Below are 20,481 nucleotides of genomic sequence, written 5' to 3' on the forward strand. Positions count from 1 at the left end.
CATCGATATTTTTGATAGCCTTGTTTAGCATTACTGTAAACTTGAGATTAGATAAACTAAGGTTTATAATTTTTTACCTATTTCCGTCGCGGTCCCTTTTACTTCTTGTCAATTTTTCCTTATACAGTTGTCCGTATATCGTATATCGATAGAAATCAAATCGGAATCGTGTAAATTTCAAAAGCATATGTTAGTGAGCTCATAGAGCTCACTACGAAGAAGCAAGGAAACCGTATATTTCAGTTAAGCCAAATCTTGTATAATCGTTGCCATTAACAAACGTTCTGCTTAAATTGTCTTTGAATTGGATGAGTAGTGGGATTGTACCGTTCTCCCAAACTGTAGGTCAATATCTACTAAACAGTGCTGGTTAGTGTTCTTCCTTTACTCATTTCTTTCTAACCATCACTCATTTCATACATGTCGGTGACATATCCTGAGCGATTGGTTATACTAAGAAAAAAAATGGAAATTTTCGTTTTTTTGGTCCTTACGGATAATTTTATACTTCGTAAAGCCAGCGTATATTTTCCCAAGAAGATCTATAAATGGACGGACAAATGAGTAGATATGTCTAAATCGATTTGATTTCACTGATCGAAAGAAGCTGCATAAGTTTTTGGGGGGCTTCTAAATCTTAGGAGCCGGCTGGAGGTTTGCCTTATGCAATTCTCTCTTGTTATGGTAGACTTTGAAATTATTTGATTTGCAAAAAGCATTTATTCTTCTATTTTCATTATAATTATTTAATAAGAAACATTTCTTTCTAAATACCGTTTTTGGTTAATTAAGTGTTAAATTAAATATCAATTTTCTTGTTAAGTCGATAAATCTATTTTTCTTTAGCAAAATCAATTGAGTGCTTATGACTAAATATGATAAAGATATTGATGATGATGATGATGATTATGATGATGAGAATAATAATGATGATGATGATAATGATGAAAAAGATGTTGCTCTTATTGCTTATGGCAGTTAATATTGACTTATAAATATACATGAGTTGAAATTACTCTTCGCTGCTCTAGCATAGAAGATTTGAAGAACTAGTTGCGATTTATTTTAAATACGTTAGACGCGGTTATAGGCGAATATTTTGTTACTCATTTTCAATAAAATTTATTCATTGCATAATTCTAAGCTTACTTGCCTTCTAGTCAGATATTTATGGATATAATTGTGATTTTTACATTCAAGCAGATATATGGGTTGTATTGTTACTGTAATGTTTTTGAGAAACGCTCCGAACGCTAGCAAATGTTCTAATGCTGGAAAACATTTATGACTTGTTTGGGACAATTCAAATTGGACGAGAAAGAGAAAAGTTCAAACTTTATCAGAAAGAAATTTTCAAACAAGTTTGAAAAATTCATTCTTATATTAAGCAGTACGAACAGTAGAAATTTTTAAGATAAGTCAGTTTAAAATCCATTTTTTCGCGCCTTCTAATAATAATTCTTTCTAAATAAATTGATTTTAAGCAATCGAAAGTTTTAAATGAAAAATTAAAACAAATTTGAATTACATTGATTGCGAATAAATACAAATCGGATTAAAGAACTATTTTTCTTGTTTTCTTTCCAGTGAAAAACACAGTGAACATTAACTGAATGAATTTAAAAAACTGATTACGTGATTTGAAAAAGTACCCTAAGTGGCTGCCTGTAAGCGCAAACAGTGTCGAGGTAAGTAACTTGAAAACTTATTTTCAAAAACTATGTATATGCGATCCATGTTATAAGGAAAAGTTTACACTGGAAACTACGTTACCCGTAACAATTCTCAGTTCCAGATTTGTGCATACGAACAAAATCATTTCTGTTTCATAAAAAAAAAAAAAAAAAAATCATTAAAATCTCTTAAGGAACAAAAGAGTACAGAAAAATTCATGACTACGTCCACTATTATGTATGGCACTTGTCTTAGTTATAATTTAGGAATAGTATAGGTAGCAGTATATATAGTAATAGTAGTAATATAGAGTCTTTCACCAAGAACAGGTGCCTCTTTCTCTCTTCTCCCACTTTTTTCTGGTCATCGCCCTGTTACACGTATAGGGCACGTGGCCTGACTAAACAAATGATAAAAAAAAGTTGTCATAACAATAGTACATAACGGAAGAAGAGAGATGGGAGCTGTTCAGATGTCGATCGCCGTACATTCGCTAGTTGAGCGCAGATTGATTGCTTTAAAGGCTTCAACGGCAATATTCCGAGGGATGACAATTATATCGTTTGCAATTTGTCTGGGTGCGTAAGCAAGCAAACTAAAGCTTTTAGGGACCTGAAAACCTAGGCAGTAGTCAAACAATCTCTTCGTACGAATTATAGGTTGCCCCAGGTTTTCGACTGACGGTGTAATTCGACCAGTTTCCTGAAAATACCACTGCTTCGATCAAGGCAGTGAATAGACTACATTATCGAATAATTTCGACTGATTTTGTTCTGACTTAAAACTAAAATTACTTGTGCAAGTGACACTTATTTTCACGAATTGTTGCAAAGCTCATGGAATATTGACTCTATGGCCTAAATGATTTAAGTCAACATATCCTATTGTACTGAGTCTGTAGACGATTGCGGGAAGTAAGGGCAAGGTATTCAGTTGAAAAACAGTCTTGTGTGGTGAAAATTATTACAAATGAAAAATTTGGATAACTTAGCTGATGTAAAAATCGAAATCACTCAATGTCAATCGATAACATATCATTTTTTTAGCTACCATTTTTTCTCTTATGCAAATCTTAGAGAGAGAGAGAGAGAGAAGTCATATAGGTTTTGGATTATATGCAAAAAAAGCAAAGGGGCAAATGATTATTTTGAACTCGAGGAAATCAAAAAAATTTCTTACGTCAGACTTTTCCACCTTTTTTTTAATGTCGTAACAAATCGGACATATCTCTTAATTTGTAAGTGAATGAAAAAAATGGCATTACATACGTATTGCACACGCAGAATTACAAATTCAGTTATTTTAGTTGATCTGCAGACACACATACATTCATGAAATTCGTGCAAATACCCGCTGGACCGGGAAACATTCCGGTGTACATACAATACAAAAAATACTCCAGAGATTTAGAAAAAAAAAAAAAAAAAAAAAAATACGGAATAAAAAGAAGATAAAAATCTCTATTGAAAGTGTTCACGTATTAAATTTTCTATTTCTTTCTATCAACTATTGTCTCTTTCTTTCTTTCATGTTTTTACTGCAATTCCAAGAAATCCACAAGACATTTAGTATAGTTGTTGTGTTGTTACATGTTGTTATTTACTCACAAAAACAAGCCAATTAAAATGCTTTGCTCGGTTAACAACAATAACAACAATAACAAGAACAATATGATGGAAACGCAGTTTTGTACATATTCCTAACGACAAGTTAACATAAGTATTAAGAATACTTGACAAGAATGCGAATATATACAGAAAAATAAAACTGTTTTATTTAATAACAAAAATTATACAAAAAAAAAAAAAAAAAAAAAAACACAAAAACACAAAAATCAAACAAGTAATGAAACGAAATGTAGAACATGCGTTATCTCGGATTGGAAATACATATATTCATGTAATGCGAGACGATGACCTTGCATAATACTAAGAAAACCTATTAACATTTTTTTCAAAAATAGAACCAGATCAAGTTTAATTCCAATATTAATTTTTGGATATTAATCAAGAATGTTAGTAAGAAGTAAAAATTGATTTATGCCAAGTCTTATATACGTCCGGGAGGTCGGTCCATCGCGATGAGGGCACATGAAAGGGTATTTATGCTTGTTATCAGCAGATTGCTTATATTTATATATAGATGTCATATAAATGAGTCTATGATCTTAAATTATTAGCGCGAAAAACGAAGCATGAGGAGTATATTGTTATTGTCCAAACGTTTGCAACGGTCCGTTAAAAAAAAATTCAGGGACTGCACAAGGTATATATATTCTTCCCCAATATCAAATACAGAATTGATTGAATTTGATTTGATGTCCGTCTGTCTAATGTCTGTTATAAATACTCTCATGGCGGTAAAGATGAAGCTTTCGACTTCAAATTTAGCAAAAACATTGGAGATTCTTCCAAGCAGGCTGGTGTTGAAATCGGACAAATCGGTCGAAGGACCCGCCAGCAGTACCGCGTGAACTGAGAACACCTCTATTTTTCAAAAGGAATAAAAAACGAATGTTTTCGTTCGTTACTTATATACTACAACAGATAAAGAGATAATTTATTCCCTGAGCGATGCTGCAGTGGAAAGAAATTGACCACGAATATCATAGTGAATCAAAAATTAATTTTTATCTCAGTAGTCTTATAAGGCGCAGATGGAGGCTCCAAAACCCCCATAAAACATATAAATTCTTGATCAGTACTTAAGTAAGTCCATCTGTCCGTCTGTCCGAATACATAGCGTCTATCGAAATAATTTTCGCGCGTTCGGAAAAATGAAAAAACAATTTGAAAATAATTCAAACTTTTCAAAGGACGCGCCCCCAATGCCCATATGTCTACGTGACAAAAACTGTGAACACGCTTGTTTGTTACTCATCAAGCGCAGCACATACAACGTATAAATTTTCAGTAGAAAACCTTAGTAGTTTTTTTCCAATCTTTTTTAGGTTAACGAGGACAGGTGTAAGAGATTCAGTCACAACCGAACATAATTTTCTTATCTGTTCTCTTTGAGAACGGTTTGTGAAGCATATTTACTATGCAATGCGAAAAACCTTTAAATGTATTTAAGAGCTACTGGTGTTTAAATATCATTGTACCAAATTGCTTTCAAAATGTTTTTAATAAATAATTTATAGTTGTAAGCTTTTATTGCTAATATCGATATTGTCAAGTATTTCTCAAGTTTATTACTTTTTCCATAGATTTGTACATATTTTTGAAAACATTTTTTCGCAAGTGTTATATGTCTGTCTTCTGTTAGTCAATAGAAAATACGTAAAATATGAAGCTATGTTTCGTTAAGTACATACATATATATATATATATATATATGTATATAACAATTTTGCATATTTGTGTTATAGCATGCATACGCAAACACACACACACACACACGCAGACGCATAAATAGGTGCTGTCTGAGTTTACAGTTTTCATTTTTATGCATTTTTATGCATTTTCATGCAATCGCATTATTCATTATCTTATGCTTTCTGTTAACGGTTTGCTGTTTGCAAATTAATATCGCTCGCGCGTCAATACGTAAAATATCAAAACATTTGTTATTTATTAAGAAAAGAAAACGTGCCATAAAGTAGCAACAATTGATTAAGTGTTTAATTACACATCGTTTGGCAAAACCTAAAAATCGAGCTAGTAAACGAGTTATGCGCACGTACAACTACATTATATACATATTGCGCATGTGATCTCATGTGGTCTATGTTTAGGTTCTACTTTACAGTTGATTGCTTGCTTTGATATTTTGTTTATTCGATTTAATTGAAAATCGAGTTTATCTCCTTTGCCTTCTCATAATTTTTTACTTGTAATTCCTTCTGTTTCGTTTTTCTTATTTACGTGTGTAACATGTAAGTAACACACAGATGTTTTTTCAAAATTTTCACATTCATATTTCAGTTTAACATTTTTTTTGTATTTTTTTTTTTTTTTTTTTGAATATTTAACCGCAAAATTATTCATAATGAATAGGAAATATTTTCCTTTTTTGTTTTCAAGGAATGTTTCCTTTGACAATTCACAAGTACATTGCAATTTGCATGTTGCACGGATAATATTTGCTCTGGCCGATATGAAATTATTTCAAATTACATTTTTGCAAACATTTTTCAAATTGTTGACCAGACCTTGGACCTTAAAATATTTGATATGCATGCAAGTTACGGCCGCAAGATGAAATGTTGCGTTCATAAGCAGTAACAGGAGCAGCATAATAGAAAAAAATAAATAAAAAGACTACAGGGGAACACTGCCCAACATTAAACACCCTATACCACTTCGCTTAATACCATTTGCCATTTAGGCAACGACTTTTGAAAATAAGACTTTGTATCATCCGTCAAAATATCTCGAAAATTGCAACCGTATGTTTGAATACAAGAAAACAAGACGGGCAGTCCGATAGATGAGTTTAGATCGATGCATAATAAGAAAGTTACATTAGGCGGGGCCCGAATCTCGCGTATCCCCATCACTATGTTTTCGCATTCTACTCTGTAAGTTCATTTATTTGAGACCGATATCGCTGGTATTATTAAGAAGAAAAATCTAATCGCATTGTCTACCGTATTCATTTTAAAGTTAAGTGTGTGAAGTTAAATTCGAATTTAACTAACAAAGACACCTACCATATCTGTTAACAAAACTCTGTAAACGCTTTAACAGAGCTTTATATTTAAAATTAAGATATAATTGGATTTGAAAGCCTACTTCTACATCTCATGAATCTATATGAAAATGCCTTTCAAACAAACTAAACAAATTCAAATTCTGCTTATGGGAGTTTTTTTTGACAATTTTTTGAAATTTCCTATGTTAGCGAAAATGGGTATGGAAGAACACCCGAACTTGAGACTCTGATGCGGACAATTTTAGAAAATGTCACCTGTATTAACCTATATCCATATAAAAACGTCTGTAGAATGAGCAAAAAAAATTCGAATCCTTTTTTCGGGAACTATTTTTAACAATTTTTTGAAATTTGCTATGTTAGGGAAGAATGGATTTGAGTATAGTATAGTGTAGTACTAGTATAGTATAGTAGAGTTTTAGGGTAGCGTAGTGCAGTGGTAGTATAGTGTATTATAGTATAGTATAGCACTAGTACAGTATAGTATAGTATACCCCTAGCACAGTGTAGTATAGTAAAGTATACTGTAGTACTAGTATAGGACTGGTATAGATAGTATAGTATATATATACTATAGTCTAGCATAGTACAATATATACTAGTACAATATACGCTATACTTTAGTATAGTGCAATATACACTATTTTACTAATAATATGCTACAGTATACTGCAGTATATGATATAGCTGTACAGTATAGTACAGTAAAGGTAAGACGATATATTTTTGTCGCAAATTTTGAGTTTAGCTCCATAACTGGAGCGTTGCAAAGCAGCAAAGACTATAGTTATCCTCAACGCGTCTTAAAAGAAAAGAGAAAAAGGATACTCGATCGGCTTGTGTTCTGCCAACTAAAACGTAGCATGTATATCCTATTTTCGAACAAAACAAAAAAAAAAAAGAGAAACCAAATGTAGACCATATTCTTAAACGAGGAAGAAGAGAACCCTGTTAATTAGTTAATTTTTGGTCAAAATTGCCATTTGCAGTCGATTGGTGAGACAGTTTTAAAGATTCAATGTTTACATGATGCTCTCTTATTAGGAAAATTTAATTCACATCACAAGCTAATAAATACTGAATAAAATTGAATAAAACGTGGGTGGTGGCTTATCTATCCGTAAGTCATAAACGTAAAACGTAACGTAAAATTGTATAAAAAAGTATCTCAACACCGTAAGACACTTGCCATATAAATGATAACACCCTGTAGTCTTTCCTAGCCATATAAGAACTAAGTGGGAAAATAATTCTATAAGTCAGTGACAAAACAAAACCAAACAAACAAAAAAAGAAAAAAAAAAAGACCAGTACCACCACTAGACGTATGTTATATACGCTTACATATATGTATGATGAGTATGTAGAAGAGTTTACAGTTGTTTAACTTTTTTTTTCATTTTTGTGGTTTTCCTTTGTCTCTTATTATGCTTATTTTTTGCGCAAAGGATGTAATTTATCTTTAATTGACTGTGCATGTCAGGCAACTTGCTAAAAACATGTTCAACATCAGCCATAAACAAGTTCAATCACACAAAACCATAAGTTTATTTATTAATTTATTTATATGTCAGTCCGTCCTGTGTTGTTTATAATGTTTGATTTCTTGCATTTGTAGCATTAAAGTTAAGCTTCTTTTTGAGTTCATTTACTGTAACCATCGTTCATATTCAATTACATAAAGCTGCGGAAAAGCAAAAAAAAAAAAGAAATAAAGAAAAAAACAAAAATAAATAAATAAATAAAAAGGAAAAGAAAAGAAAATAAATAAGCGAACAAACAAACTTATTAAGCTTATGTAAGTATAGCAGCAACAACCGTTAGCATAAATTTTTCATTTATTCAACAAGTATTTACGTTCATATTGATGACAAAAATGCACTTAGGCGCAAACATAGAAAGAGTTGGAGAAAATTAAGAAAATTCAATCAATTGCGGAAATATTGAAGAAATAAAAAACAAAACAAAAAAAAAAATAAATAAAACGTTAAAAAAAAAAAAATGTCATGACAACTTTTATCACTTTGGTTATCTTTCGCTTATAATAATATTTCAGTGCTGTTTTGTCACAAATTCACCTTCATTTGTGACAAAAAGCCACAAGTCTATGTATATATATATATATATATGTATGTATGTATGTATGTATGTATGTATGTATGTTTGTATATATTTATATTATAGCGTATTTCTTATGCTGTTTGTTTATTTATTTATTTATTTGTGAGTCAAGAAAGAGCAAACGCGAACGATCGAAACCAAACGACTAACCGCACAACCACAACCAACCTTTTCTTTATGCGAAAAAAAAAAAAAAACTTTTAAATGAAATCTGGTAGTTGGCAATTATATGATAGTGGCGTTGAAGTTGCCCATGCACCACCTTTAGTCCGGCCTGGTGGTTAGTTATTGTGAAAACATTTTAAGCTCATTTAATGGGCAATCATTCAAAGTTGAGTTGACATAATATTTTCTACTAATAAAGTAAGTTAACTGACTAAAAAACAAGCCGACTACCATACAATGTCTTACAGGCACAACAAATAAATAAATAAATAATAGTAAATAACTAAGTAAGTAAGTAAGTAAGTGCTGCGTCTTGAACTCTAACTGCTCTCTACTCTAACAAAATTTTACAAATATTTGCGATGAAAATTATTTTTAATTTTTCTCATAATTTAAAAGACAAATTTATGTGCATTTCCATGAATTCTTAGCAATCACTTGGTAGCATCCGTTCCATGATATTTGCGATTAAAACTTTGCTACGAGTAACAATCATTCATTTGATTCATTTGATTGATGTCTGTCTATGTCTACGAGGAACATCACAACATATATATATATATATTCCTGTTATCTCTTATCGAGCGAAGAGACATCCTTTCATTTCTTGCTTCTTTTTTTTACTGTTTGCTTATTTTTTTAATTTTTTTTTTTTTTTTTTTTTTTGCTTTGTTTACACTTCTCACACATCTACAAACCAGCTCAATCAAGTTCATCAAAGTCACTGTGAAAACTAGTTCATGACATTGTATTATTTAAGCTCTAATTATCTCGACTCGTTTTCCTCAGTTATTATAAACACCAGGAGAGGATACAATAAGTTTGTCAAATATCTCGTAAACCCTATAAAACTCTCTCAACTCTTGTCAGAAATTTTTCTCGTTAAAGATGTTAGACTGTCTTTCGTTTTGCTAAAATTCTCTTAAATCTGCTTAAAATGTCAAATCAGGTATTAAGTTATTTGAAGCTATTAGTAAGAAAAACAACCAAATCTCGTACCAGGGTTCGTTCTACGTAATAAAGGTACAAAAAACAATCTCCTTTCAGCAGCAAGTGCTATAATGTAAACTCAGGGTTGCCCGTCTGTTGCCCGTTGGTTAAGGGCGTAGCTTTAATCAAATCTTATGGAAAATCTTATTTAAGTGAAATTATCTTTGCCGTACGTTTTTTGTCTGAACAAATATATATCGAATTTTTTTTGCTACAAAATTTCATTTACATCCTATATAATGCGAAGCTGTAAGGGGATATTTGCATGAAAATATCGTAAGATTCCAAGACCAAGTGCGTTTTTATACTATACATCTCCCACTCTTAACGTTAAAGAAATTGAAATAGAAGTTTCGTACTCTTCGTTTATTTCTAAAATTGAAGTAGAAGCCATGAGAGATAATCGATATCCCAACTTAACCTTAGCGCAAATACTTGTCACATGGCTGCATAAGTTTTATGTAAAAATTCGCCCATAGTCTCTGCTCCATGGTGTTCGCCGACACAACGATTTATTTAAACGCGAATCGATGCCCGCCTGTGATAAGAGGCCACCACTACCTCTCGAACAGGGGATCGATTAAAAGCGAAATGACCAGTTAATCCTCTCTGAAGAAAATCGAGGACTATTCACACTTATCACGTAAATAGTTCGTCGCAAACATATTTCCTGCATAATAGGTCAAAGATAAGTAAGATCCACCACGAAATTAATCCTTAAGATTATCGTAACTCCTTTATTTCGTATTCGTATATACGGTATTTACCAACTCTGTGTTGAAGATGTACACCGCCTCCTCGACAAGGGAAAATTAGTGGTCGCGGGCTCGAATCTCATTATGCACCATCCTTGTAAATAGCTATATATATATATATACATATATACATATACACTTAAATTCCTTGCTATAATGTCATGTCTTCAGCTATAAACATAAGTTTGTTTGTTAGTACCTTACGCCTAAGATATACTTTGTTTCTTCTTCAAAAACAGATAGCACACTGGGCTAAGTAAAAAAGCTTAAAAATATTATAAAAAACTGTTTAGCGTGGCGTTTAAAAAAATCTTACATTAATTGATTTTCATATCTATCATATTACCTAACTATCACTCTTCTGTTGTTAGGCGCAATATCTTGCAAACTTTTAATATAGTGTAGTGGATAATAACGATTCGATGTGTATGCGGAATATCAATTTTTTCTTTAATTCTTTTCGATTCGTTCTTGCTAGCAACATTTGATTAAAGGAGGAGGAATTCCGTATAGAAAGTAGAAAGTACATCGTGCACTCTTCTCTATGCAAGTCTTCTTATTATTATTGTTTGCGGTGGTAATTTAATAATGCGGAAGTAATAATTTTTATATAGATTGATTGAGTAATTGGTTAAGAAGTGCAGTGAAGAGCAGCAAACATATTTTGAAAAAAAGAATTAGGTTACACTGTCATCATTATGTCTAATTACAGTGTTATTAAATTTAAATTAAAAATTTCACGGAAAGAGACACTTTATATATAATTTTTTTTCTTTTAATTACGCAACACTGTGACCTAAAAATAAACAACTTAGTTAATTGCACAAATAATACCAACAAAGTAAATACAAAAAAAAAACCAATCTCTTTAATACTAAACGCACCGACATAATACGCATAGTTCTTCCTACTTGTGCTGTGAATGACTTCCTTAGAAAAAGTGGTACGTTTACGATCATATAAAATCATATATAATTTCGATTATTAATAAAACATTTTTTATACCCTTCTCCTTGTGGCACAAGGTTACATGTTTTTTTTACCCGCCACTGAGGGGGCATTTGTACTCTACTTTGTTGTCATAATGTAAGCAAAACTCAAAAGGAACCATCAGAGACCCTGTAAAGTACACATATTCTTGATCAGCGTGAAATTCTGAACTGTTTAAGCCATGTCTGTCCCTCTGTGTGTCTCTGTAGTGTTTATTGTTGGCACATCTCTTCTCCGCAAAAATGAAGATATCAACTTCAAATTTGTTAGAAACATTGGAAGTTTTCGGACGGAAGGTCCCTTTTTTTGTTACCAAAAATTTGTGGGTGTTTCGTCATCACTGAGAAATTATAAAAGTTCGAAGGCCGAAATTTTGCACATTTACTTTATGAAACACCCTACTCTTTAATTCAATTTTATTTTTTTTCTTTGAAGTTTTTCGCCTGTTTATCATAAGGCAAATAATAATACCAGTGATATGAGTATCAAATAAAAGAATTTGCAATATAGAATACGAAAAGCATAGTGGCGGTTATGCGACATTCGGCCCCCGCCGAATATAGCTTTCCTACCTGGTTTTTTTATTAAATGACAAAACACTCAGGGGACAAAACACTCAGGGGCCAAAAAAGGGATGAAAGGGAAGTAGCTGAAACCTAATGGATGTGTGGGTAACCTGTATGTGTTATGGCTTTAGTGACTAACCAGTCACAATAGCTACGACGAAAATAAACTTCACCGCGTTTAAGATATGAATACGTGACCACTGCCTTATCTGCTCGGCTACTCATGCGGATGATATTAAGTTTGTGTGGACGTATGCAATACCCAGAAGGACGTGACGTCGTTTATTGTATCGACCGACTCGGAATGGCTTCTCGAGATTGTCTATCTATCTTATTTCTTTGTGTTCAACCTACAGGTCCTTGATGGTGAATATTAAAAGGAGCAACTTGAGCTCTTTTGTCACGGCTGGTGTTAACCCAGAACGGCTTACTATTAAAATCTTTTGGTGCGCATTTTCATTCGTTCCTTTTGTCCTAGCCTATGATCCTATGTTGTTAAATTTTTAGAGTTTCTACTTTAGAACCTAAGAAAGATGCGTAAAGTAACGAATTTTTTCGAGCTTATTTACGATCAATTATATATTGTTGAGAAGCGGACATCTTATGAAAATTTTGCAAGGATGTTCCTAAATATTTTATCTTGGTATAATAAAAAAATACAAGGCATAAAGGGAATATTTCGCAAATGCACGCGAAGCTTCAGGAAGAATTTTGCATTTATCGTATCAATCACACATCATTCCCAGCAGTAAAATGATATGCCGGACAAAACGGGCTGCATGGCCGAGACCTTAAAGAAAAGTAGGACGATGTTGATTTTTTCAACATCGCCAACCGGCAAGCTTTTCTGTAAGCTAACAAGCCAGCAGACACTTGTTTACGTGTTTAATGCCTTCAAAGTGAAAAACAAAAACCAAGCAACAAAGAACGCTTTTCTCTACCTTGCAAAACGAATTCTTCTTGAGCATAGTAGACTTTGGAAATTTTTTCTCTTAGGTAGGAAAAAAAAATAATAAAAGGAAATGACATTCGATTGAAAAATATTGAAGTTTAAAAAAGTAAATTTTTCTCTGTGACTGAAGTGAAAAAAGGCGGATTTTTTGAAAAATGCAGATTTTTGTGAAAACGTTAACGGGCAATACCCTTACTTTAGATGTCGAACCGACCGATACTATTGAAAAGATTAAAAGCAAGATTCAGGATAAGGACGGTATTCCACCAAATCAACGCCGATTGATTTATGCCGGCAAGCAGTTAGAAGATAGTTGCACGCTAACGAACTATAACATACAAAAGGGCGCGACTCTCCATTTGGTTTTACGTTTACTTGGCGGTAATGATATTGATGTTAAGACACGACAAAATAAAACCATTGCATTGAAGGTTGAGTCTTCTGACACCGCTCAAGGTGTCAAGGCAAAAATTGAAGACAAAGAAAATATTCCTCCAAATCATCAGTATTTGACTTCTGTCGGCAATCATTCAACCCCGTACTTGTCGCGGCGTTTGCGTGGTTGCAATTAACAACTTTGCAAAGACCTATTTTGCAAAGTTCAGCCATGCAGTACACATCGCTGATTTAAAAGTCAAGATTCATCATTTTTTGCCTATTTGTCATATTATCCTTTAGCAACGTAATGTCCGAACTCTTAAAAATTCCATAAATTCCGCCTGCAGTTCATGCTGGCTGATTCGTTGGGCTGCATTTTCCATCAAAAAAAAAAAAAAGAAAAGAAGAACAAGATCTTCCCCTTATCTCCTTATACTGCTCGGCTATTTTTAGAACACAACATCACGAATGGCGAAGGGGAGGTGAAGAAATGCCAAATACCTTATACATGGCTGGTAAAAAAGGGAAAATAAAATTTTAAATATTTTCAATTTTAGTTATTTGTGTTTGCTGTGCAGCAATCTTTAAATGTTAATGTAAATTAAAGAAAGAAAAATAAAACTTTTTGTTTTCTTTGTTCATTTTTTAATCTATAATTATAAAATTTGTTATCATTAAATGCTTGAAATAAAACTTATATAACAGTGTTAAGAACACTTATGTGCAGAAGCATATATATATATATATATAATTCGATTTTAATTATTATGTGGTGTTGCATTGTTTTCGCAAATTAATTCTTTAATACTATGCAGCAACTATTTAAATTGTTTTTCCCAGCTTGTCTTGTGGAAGCGGGAATTGCACTGCTAAAGAAAATATGTTCTGTACATAGTGATTAGAAAACTAAGAACATGGAAAATATTTTAGCACAACGCGATTGTTGAGAACATACCATCGTCGACGGGTGTATTAACATAGCTTAAGAAAGATATATTAAATTAAGTGTTGTTAATGCATATTCATAAATCCTATAGTAATCAAGAATGTATATAGAAATTTTGCAATATTTTTTCTTGTTCGGAAAGGTGATAAAAAACCCGAAAGCGGGCCAAGTTGGCTTTTATTCAAATTGTCAGACGATTCTTGTACGTCTCTTTATGCTTGGCTTTCTAATAAAAGTCGGTAAATTATTAATAGAAATATTTTACATATTTTTGTATATAACTTTTTCGCTTTTTTCCATAATTTTTTTTCCAAATTTTCATGAGCAAATTACCTTCACTTGTTGCAAGCATTGTATGTGGTCTCAGGCTAAGTAGTTACTTTATAGCGTAAACAGCAACTCTCCACAAACGTAAGAGTTGCAATAAGAGGCAGATAGGTAAGAGGGACGTCGTCAAATTCGTCGGAGCCTCTGTTAGGAGCCTCTAATAATGAGTATTTGTAAGCGTCACAAATGGAAAAATAAAATTACTTTACCTCCATACTTCACTTACTACACTATAACAAGAACATTATATTCGGGCGGAGTCGTTCATTACACATCCTACACCACTCCGTTTATTTGGGTAATAATACACTGAAAAGTACACATTATTTTCATGGAAACCCGTATATTGGGAGGACAGATTTTCTCTGCGTGTAAGAGGTTGCTTTTCGTGATAGCGCCTATATATGTTGGAGTCCAGAAAAAAATAGACCTATCTAATCCAAATTCCGTAGCGTTTATCTACCATGAATTAATTTCCTTATAAAATATTAGAAATGAAGCCTTTTTCCGAAGAGCTTACTACTCATAAGATAACTTATATGGAATGGGGCCGAGAATAGACCCGATAGACCCAGGTGATTGAACTTGTGTCCATTTAATTTTTTTACTTAATTACCATTACGAACAAATTTTCATTGCAAAAAAATTAACAATTAATTTTTTGTGGCATATAAAGTTTTACGCTTCATGAGAATCCTTATATGCGATGGTGTCCAATAAATAGACCTACGTGGTCCAATTTCTGTAAGGTAGACTCTTTGCCCATTTGAGCCAATTTTCCCCACGAATATTGAAAATTTGACTTTTTTACTATGTAAGGCTTCAGTTTCCTTAGGAACTGTTATATGGGAGAGAGTTCTAAAAATTGCCCCAGTTCATAATTTTCATATTAATTTAGAATACTAAAACACTACTACTTAGCTACTTTTGCAGAAATATTTTGAAAAGTGCAATTTCTTTCCATATAACCACTTTTCAAAATAGGGCGTTATATGGAGGGCGGTCGAAAAAATGAACCGATTCGAACCATTTTCAGTAGCGTTTGTACTTGAACCAAAGTACGTCTTTGTACCAAATTTCATCAAAATATCTCAAAAATTGGGAGGTCTGGCATGAACCCAAAAATACATAGATAGGCGGAGAGATGAATAGACAGACAGATAGGCTTAGAAAATGATTCTGAATCGATCGGTATAATAAAAAATGCTATCTTAAGTGCTTCTTAGTGTTACATACACCCGCACTAACCTAATATACCCTTTACCAGAAGTGGTGTAGGGTATAAAAATACAAAGGAATTGTGGGCGCGAGATAAGATATATGCACTACACTGAAATGCGAGCACCATCAAGCTTTGCCAAGACAGTTTGAGTAAGAGCGCAAAAAAACCACCCACCTTAAAACCGAATACGATAAAACTACAAATTCATAGAATTCCTAGCCAAAAAAAAAAAAAAAAGAAAAAAAGCAGAAAAATTACCAGACACTTAAAATGAAAGTTAATACATTGAAGGAGTTTTATATAATGCAATATGTATGTGTATATATATGTGTACTTATATATGTTTGTACTGTGTGTATCTGTATAAAACAAATATTTGGTTTAATTGTTATCGGTTTTATGTGTTCTTATGTTTCTTCGTACATTTGTTATATTGAAATAGCAAAATGAATAAAAAAAAAACTAACTTACCTCAGGCACTGTAACCTCATAAGGTGTGTTCATGAAACGGGGAGCATTATCGTTAACATCGGACACGCGCACAATAATCGGTATATTGCGTCTTTTCTGTGAGGACCGTATCGTACATGAAACCTATTCAAAGTAAAAGAATTGAAAGAAAAAACGAAAGCAAGAATATATAAAAAAAAGAAAGGAATTTGAATAAAAACAAAAAAAAAAAAAAAAAAATTTTGCTTTAGATTTTCAGCATCGTTTGAATGAATTTGAATTTGTTTCTCACTTACTTGAAAAACAATGTGACTTAAATTCTCTTCGTCTCGATCCAAAGGTTGTAAAAGCTGCAGTCTTTTGCCATTTAATAGAAATATCGGTTGACCCTTGGGAAAGACTAGATCTAAAGCAATTTCCGTAAACGGGTCACCGAATATGGGTAATTCCGGCGGATTTGTATGTTGACCGACATCTGTAAAGAAAAAAATAAAAATAATTTTTATTTAAAATTTTGTGCCAGAGGCCGAAATTATTTTTACATCAACTTTATATTCCGCACACCACATGTGGTCCTAGTGTATACAAGGTTTGTGCGGATATGTGCAACACACAGAAGTAATTGGGATAGAGGAACGTGTTATTATGCCGATTCAAAACCATCGTCTTCTTGCTTTCTTGTGTTCAGCTTACAGGTCGCTAAATTTGAGATATATTGATAGAATTTGGTACATTGAAGCGTTTTGGCCTTGGGATGAACGCCATTAAAAATTAACACAAATTTATATGGGCAGACATCGGACGGACAAGTGGAGAGACATGCTTCGATTAATTCAGATTACAATTCTGGGTCGATCGGTATGCATAAAATTAATGCACATACTTAATAATAACCTGACAAAATGTTCACTTTTCTGTTGTACCGGCTATGCAACATTAGGTTTGCCGACATATATGCGGTTTATACGATAGCGATGGATATATATGAGATGAGAGATAAATTCACCTTTTATCATAAAATGGATCAAACTCAATTTTTGTGCCGACTTAATCCTATGTAGGTGTTTGTTTGTCCGTCTGTCTGTCCGTCCATTTGGTTGTTTGTACACCATTCTGTTTGTGCATCTGATCTTTTTTGTCTCTTTGTCTATCTGCCTTTTTATCGATCTGTGTGTTTGTTTCTTGTCTGCCCATGTAGTGTTATGTTCCACTCGCAGGTCGTGACTCTCGAAATATTTTCATGAATTTTTGAATTTTTTGAAAATAGAGTGGATTAAGCCATTTGTAGTACGGCTTCACATACACCGAAGTACATATAGAGAGAGTTACAAGGCACTACGGGCTTTTAAACGTCGGCCTGTACAAGTATTACGTTTTTATTCATTTTTGACATTAAAAAATTTGCGAAGTTTGCTGTTGCTAAAGCATATTTTAATACTTTACGCCAACAGTTTAATAAACAGGGGTCTTGAATGAACAAAGGGTCGTAAATCCACGTCAGAAATCCGCAGCTCGCACAACTCGCAAAACCAGTTCCCAAATTATGTTCGTAAACTCACCATCTTATTACTTGTACAAAGCTTCGAGTTGAGCTCTCGCCTTGCATTACCAAAAGGGTCCTTCGTATGCTAGGGACAAATTCGAAAATAATAATCTTATCGTATATTGTGCGTTGAACAAGAAATCGGCAATGATAGCACAAAAGTTTGCATTAATGCCTTCAACTTTTCAAGTAAAGTTAGTAAAATGCTTTACATCTTTTAACGTAATTCTTACTATTATTTTTTTTTATTTTTTATTTTTTTTTTTATTAAAATTTCTTTTAGATTCTTGGTGTCTAAACCTGTTTTTAATCTAGATCTTGAAGAGTCTTAATGACTTGAAGCAAATGACTCACAACTTGTGACTTGAAAAGGCTTCTGGGCGAATATATATATATGTATATATATATATTTTTTTTTTGCAATAAAATTTATTTAAAGTTTAATTTCATATTTATAAAACACACGGATGCTTTTTTTTTTTGCTGCTTAGAAAATAATATCCACATAAAAAGCGTATTATAGTTTTTAGCTTAAAACCAATATCGGTAGTTTGTTAAAGAGGATTAATTTATGTTTTGTTTGCTAGCTTGAAGAAAACAAGGGGAAGTTAACATTTTACTCACTTTACAACAACCTCTTCAAGAATATCTAACATCAAGCTCATCGCTACTACAGTCGTCATTATCGTAATCGTTAGTTTCATCATCATTTTTCACTGAAAGCGTTAAGACTTTCATTAAACTCATAAATTCACGTTTAAATTAGTATTTAAGTATTTAACTTTTGCACTATTCTACGGTATTCCTCGCCACTCTAGCTTCTTCCACATCGTTACTCTAATATACATACATAACTAAACATGTTCTCAATAAGTAAAATAGTGTAATGAACTGAAACCAAATAAAATGTATGTTTCCTAAAGTATTATGTGGTAATTTATGAGTATCTGTCTCGAAGACGAAGGAAGAAGATCATAAATAGTGTTTATTTATTTACCAATCGTTTTTCTTACCCATAAACGAAGAATTGTTACGCGGGTCGGCGAAAAAATCCAAGAAGTTTTTCAATTTTCGAATCAGTTGTTCGTGGCTCCCTCAATATTTTAATTTATATTTGATTACTGAAAATGGAGCACAAGTTTGAGCAAACTAGTATAGAGATTTTATATAAGATTTTCGTTGGAATATCTTTACCGTCGACTTGGAAACATTCAACAAAAGTTCTCTTAAGGTTTAAAAATTCGGCAACTACTGACAAGCGGAGGGCCTTGGATATTGCAGTGCCTCAATAATTGATAATAATTGCAACGAAATTATAGATTAGGGTCTAAAATAGAACCTTTATGGATCACTATTAGGATGATGATGACATCTCATTGATAATTTTCATCAGCAAAATTTTACGCATTAATAAGCATAGGGACTTGATCACCGATACTCTACCAGAAACGTTGACCTTGAAAATATCTCGTCAAGTTCTAGCGAATATAAAAATTCAGGTCCTTACGTTTTGTAAGTAAATCTGATATTCTTGCCATCAGATCAAGCGGATACTAATTTTTCATTGCGCGAGTTAAGATATCGTGAGTTCTTGTCAGCTGATCGTACAAAGATTAAATTTTCATCACAGCAAATATCTATTGTGCTATTAGCTCTTGGGGCATAGTTGTAAGGATAATAAGAAGAAAGAAGAGAAGGAAGTTTTACGTTGTTTGAGAACAATCACGAAAGACGAATCGCCCGGAATCAATGCGAAATTTTTCTCCACTTTATAGTATGACAAAGTATTTGAATATTTTCTACATCGTTTGGCAGTGAGTTTTGAGAGAGATCTAGTTTTGTATAGTGCATTAGTTCTTGCCTTAAAAATGCGTAAATTTGCTAAATCTGATCGGAACCAGAGATAGTTCAATAAATTCATTTAGGCTTAAATTTTAAATTTTCCAAAAGTTTCAAGTTGAGAAACTATCTGATCGCATTTCCGAATAATTTACGTATAAACTTTCGGATAGCATTATACTGTCATAGTGCCTCGGACTTTAGCTGTTTCCGGCAGACTCGCTTACAATTTCGTTGGTTTCCGTTTTGAAGAAATTCTTCAAAATATTTCTAATATTTCGGCAGCCAGCTGTGTACCGTACTTAACTTATGGTCATCGAATTAATGAGAAATTAGAAAAATCACTATCAATATCATATAAAAGAAAGGACAATAGTGCATTTTAAGTGATTGAAGAAATTTGCTGATTAACTCTTGTATGCGCTGAGAAAGAAGAAGACTTCAATGTTGACGTTGAGCTGATGATCAAGTCAAGTATAAAGCTGAATAGCTTTTAGCCACAAAAGTAATTTTATAACAACTATACATACATATCCAAATACATATATTTTATGTGGCAAATAAATTTAAATTTAATAACAGTGTAGTAACATCGGCGTCCGTGAAAAGAATTATTATTAACAGAGAAATTATAATTTCTTTTTTTTTTTTTTTCCTATAATAAGTAAATAAAATATTATTTAAATGAATGCTTAGGATAAATAATTACAGGAATTTGTTTTTTGCTGGTTTTATTTTTGAGTTATATTCCAATTAATTGTTAACATGAGCAAAAAAGGAATGCAAAAAAGACAAAAGCAAAAAAACTTAAATTAATGATGTAATTTTTATTTTCATATTTAGTTTGACAATACAAAAAAAACGTGCATGCATGTACAAGCCCTCAAGGCTATAAAACGAAAAGAGG

General features: G+C 32.5%; 2 protein-coding genes and 1 long non-coding RNA gene across 5 annotated transcripts in view; 2 read left to right on the plus strand and 1 right to left on the minus strand.

Moving 5' to 3' along the window:
- The window catches only part of LOC119642044, a 164,654-nt gene that overhangs the window by 106,734 nt on the left and 37,439 nt on the right, over positions 1 to 20,481 (plus strand). The window contains exon 2 of the long non-coding RNA XR_005247925.1: positions 1,588 to 1,688. This is a non-coding gene — a long non-coding RNA (uncharacterized LOC119642044). The remainder of the gene's footprint in view (positions 1 to 1,587; positions 1,689 to 20,481) is intronic.
- LOC119642038 (cadherin-99C) overlaps positions 1 to 20,481 on the minus strand; it is a 164,799-nt gene that overhangs the window by 51,383 nt on the left and 92,935 nt on the right. For all 3 annotated transcript variants that reach the window (XM_038040998.1, XM_038040999.1, XM_038040997.1), the window contains 2 exons: positions 16,489 to 16,667; positions 16,214 to 16,336 (listed from right to left, as the gene is read on the minus strand). In XM_038040998.1, coding sequence (XP_037896926.1) covers positions 16,214 to 16,336; positions 16,489 to 16,667 — 302 coding nt within the window. The remainder of the gene's footprint in view (positions 1 to 16,213; positions 16,337 to 16,488; positions 16,668 to 20,481) is intronic.
- On the plus strand, positions 13,025 to 13,783 carry LOC119642043 (ubiquitin-like). The gene has a single exon (XM_038041006.1). The coding sequence runs from the start codon at positions 13,025 to 13,027 to the stop codon at positions 13,439 to 13,441; it is 417 nt and encodes a 138-aa protein (XP_037896934.1). The 3' UTR covers positions 13,442 to 13,783.

Source organism: Glossina fuscipes, unplaced genomic scaffold, assembly GCF_014805625.2.
Source record: "Glossina fuscipes isolate IAEA_lab_2018 unplaced genomic scaffold, Yale_Gfus_2 204, whole genome shotgun sequence".
NCBI classification, from domain to species: Eukaryota; Metazoa; Arthropoda; class Insecta; order Diptera; family Glossinidae; genus Glossina; species Glossina fuscipes.